Consider the following 19,450-nt stretch of genomic DNA (forward strand, 5'->3'; position numbering starts at 1 on the left):
TCAGAACTTTTATGAAACCAAATAATCAGTTTTTGGCCAAAATCGATAAAATTGAAAGGTCAGGACTTTTGTGAAACTTTTGTGAAAGGTTTGGCCTTTTTATAACATTTGGCCTTTTAAGAATGAAAATGAAACAACAAAACATAAAACATGATAAATATCTGTGCAACATATGTTTGAGCAAGTGTAGTAAAAAAATTAATTGTAGGATCTCCCAATGAATACTATTTTTGAAGAACTGAGATTGTAGTATTTAATTGAATTGATACTGTAAGCCTTTGTCCTGAACTTGAGTATCTAAACTACTTTATCATATCGATGTCTAAACTCGAGTAAGGCATGACTTATTGCAGCCTAATCAATCCCCAGACAACAAGGAAAAGGGCACTTGTAACTTAAGATTTACGCTAGCGTATCAAAAGCATGTATTGAATAAACAGAATGGTTCCTACGTACAAGAATCCTAAAACATATTAATCAAATCCTAAAACAGTATTACCAATCGATATCACCATCAGGGGGTACTTGCGCAAGACAGAAAGAATGAAAGAAGTAATGTTATGGAAAAAAGTAAAAACCAAGTAATCGGTAGTAATTATGTAATGGAAACGTTTCCAATATCATGTAGGATTTCTTAGGGATTAATTGGAAACAAAGACATAGAATTTCTGTTTGTTTCCGAGTACAATACTCCATTTGGAGACCTAAGACACTGGTTTTGCAAGTAAATAAATAAGTAAGCATGAAACTTGGACAACGAGCAATTGTCAAAACATCTCTAATGGCTCTAATCAGCATATTTCGCAAACTATATCAATCACTCGTACAACTATTATAACAACTAAAACCTGTTTTTCATAGGAAGTCTAATGACTGAGAATAGCAACCTAAAAAGTCTAATTGTAAATTTATAAATCAAATCTTAAGAAAAAACGGGGATTCTTTAAAACACTTAACCGACTTTAAGTCCGAGCAAACTATATATTTTTGGTGACGAGGACTCATTCCCGAGTCCCAACCACTCCATCTATTAGAAATGGCATAGCCGGGATTTGAACCCACGACCATTGGCCCCTAGATGGATGAGACTTACTCTCATAACCCACTACCAGTCTTTGTTCCTCTGCCAGAACCTTTGCAAAACAATTACAAACCTTCTCGAATACGATACAAATCACATAAAAAAACAGAAATTGATGAACTTTGTCATAAATTAACTGATTTTTTTCTCTAAATTAACAATCTTTGTTCATTTTGACCAATCCAAAATTGCATAAATAAACAACAGATTTGACCTACCTAAGATAAGCAGGGATCTTAATACGAATAAAAAGCATACTCATAACATAAGCAATAACAATGGAAGAAACCCCAGCAGAAGCATACGAAACCTTAACGGATTTAGCCCGACTCTTATCAAGACCAAGATCCAGCAGCACAATACCAATTCCACCAAGAACAAACATAAACCCGGACGACAATCCTTCGATTATGTACTGCCCGTTCACTCTTCCGGCTAGAAAAACTACGGGTCTTACGGATCCGGTAACTGGGTCTTGGATAGATCCGATTCCGGGTGGCTCCACGATCATATCGTACAGCACGCCGGAGACCACCATGAAGTAGGTCAGAAGAACGACGGCGAACACTGTCATTGGTGATGGAAGTGTCACTGTTGGCACCTTCAGGCGGAGGCGCGGTGGCCGGAGAATGGAGAAGGGTACGATTTTTAGGATGTGGAAGATGGGATCCATGCTTGAATTTGCCTTTTTTTTTAAATCTTTGTTGAGCAAATTAAATTTTTGTTGGAGGAAATAGTTTGGAATTTTAAGTGTTTGCTCTATCTACATTTCTGCCCTTGCATTTTAGAAAATATTGCTTTTCGTCCCTCATTATTAGACCTGTTTATGGGCTGATTTCAGGCTGGGCTCGGGCTCGAGTCTACCGGGCTTTATTATTTTTTATGTAAATCCAAGTGCGGCCTAAATCTGGTTTGGGCTTCATATTTGCTATCCAAGTATGTCTCTTGCGTTTTATACATGCGGGTTCATAGTGGTTTTTTCAGCCTTACATGAGGAATTACAATATATTGAAAGCATATGCTTGCAAAATAACGGGCTTTTTTCGATTTTGGACTCGGACTGTTTCCAAACCCGCTTGAACAGACCACACAGATACTCAGGCCTATGAACAGGTCTACTTATTAGACCTATAAGTTTAATGTTTGCTTTTATTTTTAAGTTTAATCGTAAAATACTACCTATTTATTTTGACTTTTCTGTGATATGACTAAACTTTCAAAATTGTCAATTTTAGACTATTTTTCAATTTTTACTTTCAATTATAGCCACTTGTTTGAATTGGAATAGAAAACGATCCAAATATATCATTCATATTTATAATTCTTAAGGTAAAGTTAAATGTAATAATGTAAAACGTATATTTGAACTTTTTTCTACCCTAACAAATTGCTATAATTGAATTTAAAAATTAAAAAATGGGTTAAAGCAGATGATTTTAAAAATTTGGACCATGAATGAAAAAAAAAAGCAAAAAAAAAAAATTAACGAACGATTTAACCTTATTTATTAGCACCAAGGCTTTGTCTCAGTTTATGGAAAAATGTTGATGTATTTTTTTTTAATTTAACACAATTTCGTTGTTATACTTGTCTCTTTGAAAATAAAAAATGTACTTATAAACAAGGAGTTGGGTCAATTATTTAATCAAATGATATTAAACATGTTTTCAATCTCTTTTCGAGAAAGAAGTGGGCTATTTCTTTACAAAATTATACTCAATTTCATATGAGACAATTCTGCCCAAAACTAATAAATAAAACTTTTAAATAGCATAATTATAATTATCTTTTACATATAGGGTAGATATAAATTAAAGATTAGTTTATAATACAATAAATAACTACAGTAATTTAAATATCTTCTAGAATAAACGTCGCTAACACTCTTTTCAGTAGGAGAAGGACTTATGTAGTTGTATTGATAGAGGACTCATAATCAGAAAAGAGAAACAATGACAAAAAAAACTCTTTATGTTCTACGCCTAAAATAACGGCTAATGATGATCCTAATAAATCAACAAAAAAAGGTATAAATACAAGTAGGGAATGAAGAGGGGGAATATATCACTACTTCAGATATGGAAGTCGAGGCTGGTAATGACAACACAGCTAGAAATTCGAGGCTCACAAGGAACATCATTCAAAGATAAGTCGATGGGCTCTAATAACAATAAGGACGATTACGATGGGGAAATATTCTAGTTTCACTCTTTCTAAGGAAGATGTGGACATCACTGACGCAAGAGGTGTACCAATGATCAATTTTTCCGACCGAGCCCATAACCTCATTGCTTAGAATATAAAGTATTGTGTTATAATTTGGCTGCTTGGAAAAACTATTGGATATAGAATTCTTAAGTTGTGGAAACCTAAGGATTATCCAAGTCTCATTGACTTGAATAATAACTTCTTTCTAGTGAAATTATATTCCAACGATGATTACATAAATGTTTTATCCGGCAGCCCTTGGGTTCTTTTTGGACATTATCTCACTGTTCAGCCATGGAATTAGGCATTCTCGTCGGACAATGCCAATTCTACCTCTGTTTCAGCATGAAAACTTGTTGGAAAAAATGCTCACGCGCTAATGCCAACTTGTAATAGAGTGGACTTTAAGTCCGGATTGTCGAACCCACAAGGATGAGAGGTTTAAAGTGAGCGAAGTCGATCTTGAAATTCAATTCGGATAGCAAACGAGTGATTGGTTTTGATTAACACTACGGAAATTAACTCAAGCAACTAATCAATAAACAATTAAAGAAATGCAACAACAAACAACTAATTGATTAACGGATTAAAAACGATAATTAAAAAGCGCCTAAGGGTTGCTAATCATGCCAAAGCAATTCCTAGGTAGATAGGTCCGGTATACGGATTGGTTTGGGTCAAGCCATTCTAAGGTATCCAAATCCGCTCTCTCGAGCCGGAAGTCGAAGAACCGACAATTGATTAATAAGTCGAAATCCAACTCACTCTCGCGCAATTGAATGTCGACTACACCAATCAATCCGATTAATCCGCGAACTCAAACAACCACTAAATCCTAAATCACTCTCGTGCATCTAGGTCTTAAGCTTATGCTTAAATAGGTCTATCTGATTAGTTTAACTCTCGCCCTCACTAATCAAACACTAATCAAAGATTAAGAGGCCAACTTAATCTAGGCATTAAGACTAATAAACACAACAAAACCCTAACCCATACTACCTTAACCAATCATTTAGCAATTAAACATGGCAATCATAACAACCCCTAGACTAGGAGTTTAGCTACTCATGATTAAAGTTAAAGCAACAACTAAGCAATAATTAATTAACATAATAAAAGTGAGAATGATTACCTTAAATAGCAATGAAGAACAATAAATCATAAAGAAGATAATGAAGAATCAAAGATAAAAGCTTGTATTCAAATGTTACATCTTGTTCTTACAAAGCAATAAAAGCTTCCAAGCACCAACAATGGTGGAAACTATGGAGGCACAAAACCTAAGCTATTCTACTCCTAAAAGATGACTAAAAGTGTTGTTACATAATAAGTGATACCCTAAAGTTGAGGGATAAGGTGCCTTATATAGGCAAAAGCAAAAGAGGAAATATAAAATATTATAGTACAAACTTTGCTGGGCTTAATAAGGAAATGTTCCAAGCAAAGCTCTAAACTCGAAATTTGGACTTTTTCTGAGTTTTCTTCACTTCTCGATCGAGAAGCTTCATTAAAGTCAGCTTCTCGATCGAGAAGCAAGATTTTCCAATTCTCTGCCATTTTTTGTCTTGATTCTCGATCGAGAAGGTGAGGTTCTCGATCGAGACATGCACAAAAGTTTGTCTTGAAAGAGACATTATTTCTACTGCACAAACACTGACTTTAAAACTTCATAACTCGATGTAGAAACCTCCAAATGAGTTGGTTCTTGAACCCCTGGAAAGATTAAGATGTCTACTGTATTTCTTATGAAAAACAAAAATTCATTGGAAGTCTCAAACTGGTCCAAATTCGTCAATTAGTGCAGCGGGTCAGATTTTCAGGTTTGCAAATGTGCTTTCGGCGTCTCTTTGCTTCGGAAACCTTCGGAATGCTCAAATTACACCCAAAACTCATTGATTTCCATGTATTTAACATGAAATACTAAAACATACAATAAGACCCAAAATAGCTCAATTATAACAATAAAAACATATTAGAAGACCCAAAACCGACATAGAAAATAGGAGTATTTCTACTCCTATCAGTAAGGTTTCCTTGTCTGCCTATTCATTATTATAATAAGAGAAAAGATACAAATATGACCCTCAAGTATATCATGTGTTTCTTGTTGGCACCTGATGTTTTTTGGATCTCAATTATGACCCTTGCGTCTTCAAAAAGTATCAAAATAACACATTCTTTTCACGGTGTTACCCAATCGACGTGAACTTGCTGATTTGGCAAAAAATAACAGTTGCATATCTGATGTGGAAAATCCTAATTATACACGCCCCCCATCTCCTTTAATTTTGTTTAATCAATTAACCCTTCCATCTACCAAAATCAGAAAACATAAAAACCCTAAATCAAAAGATTTTTCCCTTCGCATTGTCAAATCTTTATATCTCCCTTCTCTTTAATGTTCTCTCTTTAGATCTCTGTCTTCTCTTTAATTTCAAACCTAAATTGTCACTTTTGACTGTTAGTGGAAGGAAAAAAGGACGAGAGTGAAAGATGAAAAAAAAACAAAGGAAAAAAACGTGGAAATAAGAAGATAATGTGGTCCACCATTCTTTTCTTATTATTTTAATTCTTGAAAGCAACGTATTGTGGTTGTTGTGGATCACCAGCTTTTCACTATTTAAAGTACTAGTAATAGTCCTAGGGTTTTGAAAAATGCAATTTATTTAATAGGTTAAGTTAATTTTAAAATCTTAATTGCATAATTTGGTTCTTGGTACTGTAAATTTAATTTTTAATTCTTAGTTATATTTTTTTCATTTTCAGAATTGATGAAGGGGTTGACATACATTTTAATCATGGGGGACAATAGGTTTATAATCCAACATTGCAATATGTGAATGGTGATGTGGATACAGTATATAACTTTGATCCAGACTACATAAAGTTGAGTGATTTACAGTGGCGATGTGCTGAGAAATTAGGGTTAAGAATGTGGCGAACATATTTGTGTTAAAACATGGTGCAAAGCTATATAATGGGTTATTTCTAGTGGATAATGATGATGATATCAGAACAATGTTGAACTATATGAAGGAAAATAGTTGGTGTAGTGAGCCGGTGTTTCATAGATTAATGCTTAACCTTGAAGACATAGAGGACCCATCAAGGACAGTAAATGAATCTGCAAGGAAAGCGGAGGGGCCAACAGGGGAAGCAAAGGGTCCAGCAGGGGAAGAAGAGGTCCATTTAGGGGAGGCAGAGGGGCCAACAAGGGAAGCAGAGAGTCCAGTAAGGGAACAAGAGGTTCATCTAGGGGAAACAAGGGAAGCAGATGGTCCATCTGTGGAAGAAGAGGTCCATCTAGGGAATGTAGAGGGACCATTTGTGGAAGAAGAGGTGCATGTAGGGGATAAACAGGGGCCATTTGTGGAAGAAGAAGTCTATTAAGGGAATAAAGAGGAGCCAGAAGGTGAAGTAGGGATACAGTTTAGTTGTATGGGTGAGGCTTATGATAGAATTGACCATAGTGATGGAGAGGGGCCTGACAGTGATGAGGAGGTGGATAATGGACCAACTGTACAATATGAATAGAGAGAAGGGATGCATCAATTTGTACTTGGAATGACTTTTGCTAGTCCAAAAGATGCTAGAATGGCAATTGCTAAATATGCAGTGGCTATGGCTATGTAGTTTAAGATTAAACATAATGAGCCTAATAGGATTAGAGCAAAGTGTGTGAGTAGTGGTGCATGTCCCTTTATTCTGTTGATATCTCATGATGGTAAGAATCCTACTCTGACTATTAAGACATTAGTGGAAGAACATGATTGTTATAGGGTGTTTGAAAATAGCACTTGTACTGTTAAGTATATGGCTATGGCAATGAAGAAAAAACTTGGGCCAAAGAGTTGGCCAAAGAGTACGTATTGGTGAAGTAGGATATGGACCTCAAAAGGATTATGAGACAGGCCAAATAACTTTAGATGTAAGTAATTCTCTTCCCTTGTTCATATTTTCATTGGTTTAGCTTTTGAATGACTTAATATGTATGATTTTTCAACTGTTTCTATGCAGGCTGGAATGTCATCTGAAAGAATCATCAGACCGGCTGTTCGTGCATGTTCTGCCCCAATTGAAACTGATCCAGAAACCAGATTTCTTATCCCTAATAAAAGAGAGTTGAGGCAGTTAAGAAGGCACGCTCGTGCTCAGCAGTCAAGTTCTTCCGGTTTTACAAGGAGTGCCAACACGGGCGATGAGACTGACATACATTATGCAGAGAATTTGCCATTTTCAATACCTGGTTTGCAATGGAATGGAGGCCCTAGCATTACATGATCACAATTGGAGAAGTAAAGAGATGCAATGAGAATTAAACATATGGACAAGGGCAAGGGCAAGGAATGATTGCATACATAGCACACTACTCTTTTGATTTCGGGATTTTGATGTTTTTGTAACAACAAAACAATGGTGTATGTGCTTGTAACCACAAAATAGTTGCATTGCATGGATTTTTTTTTGTGCTTGTGACCACTAAACAGTTTCAGTGCATGGATGTTTATTTTTGTTTGTGCTTGTTACCACTAAACAGTTGAAATGCTTAATATATTATGGACTTGTTTCTTTATTGATTGTCTTCACTGTGATTCAATTTTTACTACACTGACATTGCCCTAACATTGCCCTAACATTGAAGTGACTAGTGCCTTAACTGTTATAATAACAATGCTTTAAACAAGGATAAAACAAGAATTGAATGGCACTGAAACTTAACATTTCTTCCACTGCATTTGAAATCAGTTACAATTTCGTACAAATTGCACCCAAATTACACATAATATTATACTACCATTACACCCAAACTTAACTACTATACTACCATTGCAGCCATAACAACACAAAATAGTATCACCCAAGCCATAACAGCACATACACAAGCACATCTCTTCATCCTTCTTACTACAACCAATTGAACATCATTCTTAATTTCAGCATTTTTGATTCTGTTTAACTCTGCCCACATTTCAGAAATTTCCAAATCAAAATCAATGTGTTCATTTTGATGCAACCGTCTTCTCTTTAAATACTTCAAGCCATAAGAAACTTTTTTCATCCATAAGTTGATTGATTACCACCACAGCCCTTTCGCTTATCACTCCATCAAACCACCTAATATATGTACACTTCTTCCCATTTACCGTACCTCCCTACAAACCACTAGACAACCATCATTATTCTTTCTTTCGCAAAAATAACATAACTATCAAAATTTGCAGATTTTATTTACACTAGAGTAACTGCAGTTAAAGAACCTTCTTCCTGGGTTACCTTCAGTCTATGAAGTCCTTCTTGGAGCTTTGAGTCTAACCCTATTAAATGTACAATAACAAAATCTAGGTGTCCCTCTGTAATCAAATTCAAACTCGTTGTTAACATAACTATGTCGTTTAGTGGAAGAAGAAGAAGAAGAAGACGACACCATTCAAATTCAGAGAAAGAAATTCAGGGTTTTAATTTTGGAGATGGAAATTTTAGGGTTTTAATTTTTAGTCAAACAAAATTAGGGATTTATGAATGAGAGCGATGAAAAATTAATAAACATGGGTAGGTGATGATGTAGCAAATCTATTAAATGCTTATGTGTCAGAAAATTCGGTCAAATTAGCAAGTTCACGTCGATTGGGTAACACCGTGAAAAGAGTGTGTTTTTGATACTTTTTGAAGACGTTAGGGTCATAATTGAAATCCAAGAAACATCAGGTGCCAACAAGAGACACAGGGTATACTTGAGGGTCATATTTGCACCTTTTCCCTTATAATAATCATGTTCTTAAAGCTATTGCAGGTACATTATTTGAAACAAATGAATGTAACACGGGCAGCAACACATGCACCCATAGGAGCTTAGTTTGAAACTAAATTAATAATGTAATCTATAAATGAACAAAATGGTTCCTACGCGCAAGAATTCCAACTCATATGTACACCAGAACCAAAGAGAAAGTGCAGATATTTTCTACAAAAATCGATACCAAACACCTTGTATACAAACACTACAAAAATGTATTGTCGCATACTAGGCTTCTCCTGAACACGCAGTTGAGCAAGGGGGATAGCTTGGAACAATACTCTTGAACGAAACAACCTTGAAGCGCAAGGTCAACCATGTATCGATCATTCATCATGTCTCTTAGCACGAGAGGTTTTTTTCCCAACTAATGCTAGCAATTGATCATAAAAAGTCTATAACCTAGAAACATTTCATGAAATTTACAATAAAATGTAAGGTGATGTTGGTAGTGCTTGCCAGTGTGGGCCTAGTCTAGATGGTTAAGGCGTCTCCAAGTGCATCAAGAGGTCATGAGTTCGATCCCTACCTCTGTAACTAACATCTAACAAACTGAGACTCTAAGAGTCATACTCTATTTTTGACAAAAAAAAAATGTTAGTAGTGCTTCATGACAAACACATAGTTAGATATTTACAAAAACCAAATTCAATCGAAAACCAAACCGAACCGAACTTAATTTCTAATATTGGTTTGATTTTTTGGTTAAAACAGTTTGGTTCGGTTTATGTCAACATAGAAATTAGATATTCGGTTTTTAATTCGGATTTAGCTATTGAAACTGAACCGAGCGTAAAAACTGAATAACGAATTACTATTTTTTTTGAAAAAAATTAAAATTAAAATTAATATATATTTTTATATTTTTTTTACTATTTATTCTTTGATTATACCTTATACATAAGTTAATAAATTTCTTATAATAGATAAAATGTACTAATAACATATATAAAGTTATTATTAGTCGATAATTTTTAATTTTTAAAAATTATAAAAAATTCAGTTTTTAACTTAATAGAACCGAATGTTTTTGGTTTTTCGGATGCGATTTGATCTAAATTTGAATTCTGTTCGATTTTGGATTTTTACATATTTTCGGTTTTCGGTTTTTTCCGTTGGTAAAAACCAAGCGAACCGACCGAATGTACAACCCTATTTTATAAGCAAGTAAAATAAAACGGTCGACTAATTTTAATTCACAACAACATAAGCCAAAAAGTTACCCATTCAACTAGGTTCTTCTCAAATCTAATCCTTTGGTCAATTGTTTTCCTTCCTATAATAAACTCCAAAAGAAGCACCTTGTTAAATCTAATAATATATGATCTAAATGTAAGTTCATTGGCACTACAATATCCAATTCCATGTGTGCCCATCAGTGGTAGAGCCATAATACTTTTTGAAGGGGCGCAAAATTTACTTGGACGAACGATATATTGTTTTGGTTACTTTTATTAGATTTTTTACACTAATTCATTTTAAAAAAACATTGAAAAAAATTCGCCCTTTAAAATTATAAAATTTATCAATTCATCAAATACTAAGTGATTTAATTATCCGTAAAAAGGTAATTCTATTCATAAAAAATTAATTAATTATTTTTAATAAATATATAAAATTAATTATTAAAACTAACAATCAAAGTATTTCTCTAAAATTTGCAATTTATGGTGCAAAATCTAAATAATTAGGCATATGTTACTATTAATGTCAATATCCAAGCCCAATAAAATATGTTATTCCTTAAACCTAAAACTCAGTATGAGGAAGGAGTTGTAAAAGATCTGAAGCTTCACCGAAAAAAACAAATGTTTGTTATCTTTTTAGATGCTGACTGATTGAGAGGGGGCGGCCGCACGGGCTCGCCGCCCCCTGTCTCCACTCCTGGTGACCATAACCCTTGTTAAAACGTGAGTTTCGTCCCCAATTGGCCCCGAAAAGCCAAAATCAGATAGATTTGGATGAAAGTCATCACCAAACAGAATATTGGAGCTTTTAAGATCACGATGTATCATAGGAGATATCATTCTATCATGCAAATATTCTAATCCTAAGGCCGCGTCTGCAGCTATTTTAATTCTTGTGTTTCATGCCAGTGGTTGTTTATAGGATGCAAAATATGCAAAAGAAAAGATATAAACATTATGAAAAAATAGAACCGTGAAGCATGAAGACATCGAATCTATAGAAGAATTGTGAGATGGTATGGTGGCTAGTATACCATGCAAATGATTTTCTAGAGAACCTAATGGAATGACATGAGCTCTGATATCAATAACCTCTGATGTCCCTCAGCACAATATCTGATCAGCTTTACAAGATTGGGATGGCCTACTTTACTTAATTTAACAGCTTCAACTACAAACTCTCCACTCCCTTGGATGTCATCTAGATGAAGTTGCTTAACAACAACAACCTATATTTAAAATTCAATAGTAAAATTCAACACTCGAACTTGCAAAAAGCCATTCATATATGTGAAAAGTTAAAAATACACCATTATTCTAATATTGAACTAGACATTTGATTATCAATAAATTCTATTAAACTGACCTGGTTGATTTTCTCGATATAGCCCTTAAAAATTTGAGCAAACCCACCTCTACTGAAGTAGTAATCTTGTCTAAAATTTACAGTTGCAATTTCAATTAATCATCTCTAGAGCCCTCTTGTTCATTCATATTTTCACTGGGCTTCGATTCTCCCTGAAAAATAATAGAAGAAGCCAAAGAAAAGTAGATAATAAAGTAAGAATAAGAAGACACAGTGCAAAAGCAATGGACGAAATCTAACCATCAAAACTGGAAGCAAAAGAATTGAACACCCAAATGAAGGTTTTTGTATTATATGTAGATTTCACTTAACAAACAAAAGGACAATAAAACAAATAATGAAATTCACATAGGAACGACCAAACAAATCTAAAAAATATGAAGTTATTATCAAGAAAGAAAGGGTAAGCCTTTTTCATCATATTAACCCATTTTAGTAAAAACTAATACCAAGAATTCATAAATTATTTTCCAAAAGAAAAATATATAGCCCCATTAAAAAAATTATATAAATACAAATTGAACTCATAAGTAAACCAACTTGCGAACTCATAATCAAGATTGAGCTTGCAAGTTTCTAATCAAACTTATATACAATCAAACTTACAAGCTCTTAAACAAACTTGTATACAAGCCAACTTGCAAACTCATATACAAATTGTTCGTAAAACATAAATGAGTCAAACACCGCTAAATTTAAGTTTGACTAATAGATTGAAAAACCATGACCTTTCTTTTAATTTTCAATTCCACTCTGACGTTGTAATTTTTTCAATTTTACCCTATTTCGCATTTTTAGTTTTCAATTGCACCCTGAGATAAAAAAAATAAATAATTTTATTATTATAAGGATTAAAATATATAAAACAATTATATTGAAGGATCATTTCATATGGAAAAAATTCAATAAATCCTTAAACTTAAAAAAGTTTCAAATAAATCCATAATAAAATCTTAATTATAATTCATTATTAATTTTTAACACACCTCACTCCGCTTTCATCGGACCTACCATCACCGGATCAATCGACCGAAATCCGCTTATCACTTACCATCGGAAACCACCGGAATTTTTTTATTTTTTTGTCAAAGCCTCTCCTCGGAAGAGGAGCATCTGCTCATCAGGCGGAGGAGCAGCTGCTCCTCAGGCGAGGAGCAGGTTGCTCCTCAACGAGGAATAGTTGCTCCTCGTTGAGGAGCAACCTGCTCCTCAACGGAGGAGCAGCAGCTCCTCCCCTGAGGAGCTGCTCCTCAGGCGAGGAGCTTCTGCTTCTCCGGCAAGGAGCAGCCGGAGGAGGAGCAGCTGCTCCTCCTCCCAAAATTTTAAAAAAATATTTTTAGATTAATTAATTTAAATTTAATTTATTTATTGGTTTTTTTGTATAATTTATAACTTTAAAAAATATTTAGATTTTTTGATAGATATAAAGAATCTATTTTGAATATTAGCCAAATAAAAAGAGTTTAATTGAATGCCTTAGGGTGCAATTGAAAACTAAAAATGCAAAATAGGGTAAAATTGAAAAAATTACAACGTCGGGGTGGAATTGAAAATAAAAACAAAGGTCAAGGTTTTTCAGCCTTGCCTTTAAGTTTAGATTGTTTAAATAAATGAATAAAAAATATAACGTTTATTTTGACCAATGAAAGAGATTGATTCGAGCTCTTATCTAGCCTAATATCAAATCGTTTCTAAGGACCACGATTATCAAAAGGAAAGGAACGCTTTAATAACCCCTTCTTCTTAGCGGGCATTCCGGATGATCCTTCCCCTGACGCTTCCATGAAACGCCCAAAGCTTCCTCCCAAGACGAACAGACATAGATATCAGCAAAGATTTGCCTACAACATTCATAACAATAGGTATAAAGAAAAACCGCAAATAAATTTATAAAAGGTCATAACCGCTCAAGAAAGGAGGAAGGTAGATACCTGTTGAGGAAGTGGCAATCTACAACACTGGAGCTCTAGGAGCGGCTCATCGCCACACGTAATCACTAATATACGCAGTATACGCCAATGGATCATCAAAGTAGGCAACGTCTATCCACTCCATCACGGCCTGTTGGGCAGCATGAATCTCAAGAGCAAGTTTTTGCTCAACATAGGAGTGCCATGATGGAGGCCCGAACGAGTGACTAGGGTGAAAAATTAAGAAAAATTTTATCCTTCCACTTCTTCAAGGAATCAAGAATATCCTTGAACATCTTCATACCAGACTTGAAACCTAGAGTAAAAAACGGACAATCCTTTCGACAAAAAGAGAGTTCATCCAATAATGAAGGCAAATCTGTCAACTGCTCACCGTGAAGAAGATAAAATGAGTTTAGACGGATGATCCGAATGGCATTGGAATGCAATCGAGAAAGGGAGATACCCCAAAAATCAAAAAAATAAAGTACCAAAGGATCTAGGAGAAAACAAAGACCACTCAACAACTGTTTTTCAAAGCCATAGGAATGCCCGGTAGGAGGACGAACATTTACAAAAGCACCAATCTCGGGAACAAACTAGAAGTAATCGTTGAGGATATTGTAAAAGTTATGAATCGTAACAAGAGAATCCGGCTGTAAAAAAAATAAGGATAGTTTCTTAATGAAGCAACGACTTTAGTATAAGGGCAAGCAAGAAACAATGAGAGAAGAAAAATAAGTGGAAAAGAAGAAGAAAGAGATAATAAGAACAAAGAGAGTAATGACAAAATCAGAAGACCAAGAAATTTTAGACAAAAATTCAAATTGGAAAAGGAATCAAAACGGCAGTAGTAGCCGAAAGGGTGCTAAACGCATTAAATGAGACAATGACAGGCTATCAGAAGTACGGACACATGAAAAAAAAAAAGCAATCTCACTATCAAACCTAACCCGACAACCAACAGTCCGCCTCACAAAAATTAGACATAAATGTCTAAAGGGTACAAGAGGGAGGATTAATGATGGATTACCAAAAAATCTCATATCGCCAAGAGAAAAAAGGACCTAAACACTCGCCTATATATACAGGGTCCAAGGCCACTCTCACAGATACGTACTATTCCTTACAGTTTATATACAAGTTCTATATCATTTTACCCTTACTAATTTAAATATCGGAATGGACTAGAGGCCCGAGCCCAAGATCCATCTTCCTCTTTGTAATCTCTGGAAGAACCAGACTACCAGATACGACATTAACCGCTTATACATTCATGTATCTATCAATTAGAAACAAACTTATAATTAAAATATCCAAATGAAAATAAGATTATTAATTTGGAACGGAAAAAAAAATATATTTTTATTGAATTTTTAATTTAATTATTTACATATTCTAAACATAATTACTTTTCGGGTGAAATTTCATCTCTAAATTTTCCAAAAAAAAAATTAAAGACCTAATTTTTTTAGAATTAGAAGTATATGCACCTTTCACTAAATAATAATGTTACTCTCTCTGTCCTATAAATACAAAAACATATTTTTATTTTGGACTAATATAGGAAAAAAAATTATTTTTAGCTATATTTTGAAAATTTAGATTTTTGACAAAAAAAATATATGTACTTTTATGGGTATTAACAATTATATCTCAAATGATATAAATGCAGAACAGCAAACAGTTAGGTCGTCTGTTCAATTCCTTTCACAGACGCTCCCCACTATCCAATTATTAAAAAAAACAATTACGGACTACTATAATATTGATAGTTCTAATATATTTTTTTATTTATAATCAATTAAAATTTACTAATTACAATAAGCTTATAATTGCTTTAAGAACCATATGGATTGAAGGATGTTAAAATCTATGAATTTAATAAAATCTACGAAAAGTGAAATTTATGGGTTTAAAAATTTCATCATTTAGATGTAAACTAAAATCAAATGGATTTATAAAGGATCATTTGGGAATAAAAAAAATATTTTAACAATTCATCGTATAAAATGTGATGGCTTTTATTTTTTCTACCTCTCAAGTGGAAAATCAAATGAAAGATTTTGGAAGATAGTGGACTTTGACAAACCATAAATTTTCATCATATTTTATCATACCAAAAGATAAATTTTGTTTAAATTTATAAATTTTAATCGTCTGAGTTCTCTCAATCTAAATTATACTTAGAAATATTAATTTAAGTATATAGTATTAATGGTATTTTTAGCATAATTTTAAAATTCTATAAAACTCTCCTAAGAGTACATACGCCTTTATCTCTTATGTGAAATTCTGTTTTCTATAATCAAAAAATAAGTTGGTGGATCCATTTATTTTTACAAAAATAATTATTTTTTATTCAACATTCAATATTTTTAATAGAATTGAAAGGCTCTCGGTATATCTTTACAACATGGTCATTCTATAGTACCACTAACCCTTCTATACCATTTGAAATTGACACCTTTAGATGATAACTATTTAATCGTGACGGTTAATTTTTTTAACCTGTTACTTGATGTACAGCTTACATTATGGATAATTTCATTCACATTCCTTGATTTTTATTTTCTTCCACTAAAGTTCTTATATTCTACTTTTGTAATCAAAAGATTTCTGAAATATAATTTAATTTCCACAAAAATGCTTACCGTCAATTTCTTGTCAAATCCGTTAATGCTCATTTACGTCACAATGTGGACAAAAGATATTAACATTTGGATGATACCAGTAGTTTAACACTATTTCAAAAAGGCCTAATGTCTTAAAAAAACTCGACCTTTCACCCCTTTTTTAATCTTACCCTAACGTTGCAAATCAGTCAATTTTATCCTATTTTATATTTTTTTCATTTCAATTGTACCATGAAACATAAAATTGATCTTTTTCTTATTTGACAAAAGTTTAAAAAAATTCTCTAATTTCACCCTTTTTGCATTAGATTAACTTTTTATATTAAATTGATAACTTTTAAAGAAATTTTTTGAACTTTTGTTAAATGAAGAAATGATGTTTTAGAGTACAATTGAAATAAAAAAAATGCAAATTAGGATAAAATTGATAAATTTTCAACGTCAGGGTAGGATTAAAAAGGGGACGAAAGGTCATGGTTTTTTAAGGCGTTAAGCCTTTTCCATTGGTCAATAATTGTAATTTAATAATACATCATTTGAAATTTATTACAAATAAACGAAAAATCATATGTGGTGGATAGAGAAATAAAATAAAGGATTTATTTCATTTAAGCATCTAAAAGTATGTTTATTGGTTAAAATGATAAAAAAAATAATGAATTATTTTAAATAAATTTTTTGAGTTTGAGTATTATAAATAAACAAAAATACATTAAATAGTTTTATATTTATGTGAGTTCCATATGACTTAATACTATTAGTTGGAATTCAAATTTGCTTGTGAAAATCATTATCATATGATTAAATTCCGGAAAGGTCCAATTGTAACGAAACTATTAAATTAGAAAATGATTTTTAAAATTTAAAGCTTTGGAGAAATTGATAAAAAGTTTAAAATATGGAATCTTTTTAAATATTGATTGATGATTGAACTTTAATTTTTATGTTAATTAATGAGAACACCAAGCAGTATATAATCATGCTAGCGTTTATTAGCTCGGTGTTCTTATCTGCTAAAAAATAAAAATTGGTGACTGATATTATCAAATTTTAAAATTCATTTTTATTACAAATCACGTTAAAGTTTGTAATTTAATTTGAAACTAACTCTAAAGTCAAACACCAAATATAAGGATAATTACTAAAACAAATATGTTAACTACTTTATTACAACTTATCAAAAAAAAACTACTTTATTACAAGGACTAAGTATCCAAAGTGAAAAATTTAAGAAAAGTTTCATACGAAAATCTAGCTAGATATACAATATTTGTTAATATAATCATGATAAATAAATAAATTGAATTTAAGAAATAAAGCATATATGTTAAATTTAACATTACATCAGCAATACAAAAAATAATTATAAACCAAAAATTAACAATATTTGATTTATTTAGTCGGTTCGGTTAATTCGATCAATTTGAATAATTTAAATTTTTAATCGAACTGAAAAAGAAAAAATCAAAACCAACTAAATTCGAATTTATCAGTAAAACTATCGGTTTGATCACATAATTCAGTCGGTCGGATATTTTTGTCCGTCCAATTGACTTTGACTATGGTTTATATATTTAATGACTTTTAATTTAAGATAGTTTAATTAATAAATTGCATCAAATTTCTATTTGATAAAACTCTCAAATTTTAATGAGTAACTCCATAGATGTCGTTGCACCAATTATAATGTACCGTTTTTGAACGGCTTAATGCCTTAAAAAACCGCGACCTTTCGTCCCCTTTTCAATCCTACTCTGACGTTGAAAATTTGTCAATTTTACCCTAATTTGTGTTTTTTTCATTTCAATTGTACCCTAAAGCTTAAAAATGCGGCCTAATGTAGACTTGCAAGAAGAAGTCTACATGTATCAACCTAAAGGCTTCATTATCGAAGGTTAGGAAGACATGGTATGCAAACTTAAGAAAACACTTTATGGACTAAAACAAGTTTCGGGGGAATGGGATCTAAAGTTTGATGAACAGTTTTTGGTTTTAAGGAAAATATTGTTGATCCATGTATATACCTCAAGATCAGTGGGAGTAAGTTTATATTTTTGGTACTGTATGTTGATGACATCTTATTGGCCAATAGTGATCCTGATCTTTTGAGACTAAGCGCTACTTATTAGAGAACTTTGAAATAAAAGATATGGGTGAGGCATCTTATGTGATTGGAATAAAGATATTTCGTAATAGATCACTTGGAATTTTGGGATTGTCTTAGAAAGTCTATATTGATAAAGTTCTAAAAAAATTTGGCATGATGACACGTTCTTCTAGTGTTGTTCCATTGCATAAAATAGAAAAACTTGATCTTAATTAATGTCCGCAGAATGAATTGGAAAATAAAGAATGGAAAGTTATCCTTATGCTTCACTTATTGGGAGTTTGGTGTATGCACAAGTTTGCACTAGACCTGACATTAGCCATGCAGTTGGCATGTTATGCAGATTTCAGAGTAACCCAGAACTCGCTCTTTGGAAAGCTGCAAAGAAAGTGTTGAAATATTTAAAGGGAACAAGAAATTACATGCTCACATATAAAAAGTCAACACATCTACAGATGGTTGGATTTTCAGATTCAGATTTTGGTGGGTATTTAGTGACTAGACACTACACTTTTAGCTATGTGTTCCTCTTATATAGAGGTGCAATATCATGGAAAAGCTAAAAATCTGAGTCGCTTTATACATCTACTATGGAAGCTGAATATATGGCACGTCTTGAGGCTGCTAATCAAGGAGCATGGTTGTGAAATTTTATCTCTTACTTTGGGGCTTTGAGCTCTAAGCTTTTGACTAAAATTTAATGTGACAATAATGTTGCAATTCAATTCTCCAAACAAGATCGGATATCTAAGAGAGCAAAATACATTGACTGTAAATACCTATCATTGAAATAAAAAGTTAGAAGAGAAAAGTTTGTCATTGGTCACTTAGGCATGAATGATATGGTTGCGGATATATTTATAAAAAGACTACCTCTAAAGCCTTTTTAAAAACACACTTAAAGTATAGGCCTTGAAGATAGCTCACAGTTATTACTTTTCTGACTTTCTATGCATGTATTCGACATTTATTATTGAACTCTTAGTAGACTTTTAAATATTATTTTTTTAGATGTATGATAACCTAATTTGTCTTTTTTAAGACACTATGGGACTATTATAAAAACTCCGAATAATAATTTAATTATGATAGTTGTTAATGACGTGGTACATGGAAAAAATCATATTGCAAAATGATGTGGTTATTGATACTTCTATATAT

At 32.7% G+C, this 19,450-nt stretch overlaps 1 protein-coding gene and 1 pseudogene across 1 annotated transcript; both read right to left on the bottom strand.

Annotated features, from left to right (window-relative positions):
• Nucleotides 1-1,181: 1,181 nt before the first annotated feature.
• On the bottom strand, nucleotides 1,182-1,867 carry LOC126667978 (uncharacterized). Its single transcript, XM_050361139.2, has one exon. The coding sequence runs from the start codon at nucleotides 1,752-1,754 to the stop codon at nucleotides 1,296-1,298; it is 459 nt and encodes a 152-aa protein (XP_050217096.1). The 5' UTR covers nucleotides 1,755-1,867; the 3' UTR covers nucleotides 1,182-1,295.
• A 7,698-nt stretch (nucleotides 1,868-9,565) lies between these two features.
• On the bottom strand, nucleotides 9,566-11,732 carry LOC126672597 (probable serine/threonine-protein kinase PBL5; annotated as a pseudogene).
• Nucleotides 11,733-19,450: the final 7,718 nt, after the last annotated feature.

Source organism: Mercurialis annua, linkage group LG1-X (assembly GCF_937616625.2).
Source record: "Mercurialis annua linkage group LG1-X, ddMerAnnu1.2, whole genome shotgun sequence".
Taxonomy (NCBI): Eukaryota; Viridiplantae; Streptophyta; class Magnoliopsida; order Malpighiales; family Euphorbiaceae; genus Mercurialis; species Mercurialis annua.

Excerpts from the sequence above, each read along its gene's own strand:
- LOC126667978 (XM_050361139.2), bottom strand. The coding sequence starts at position 1,754 with ATGGATCCCATCTTCCACATCCTAAAAATCGTACCCTTCTCCATTCTC.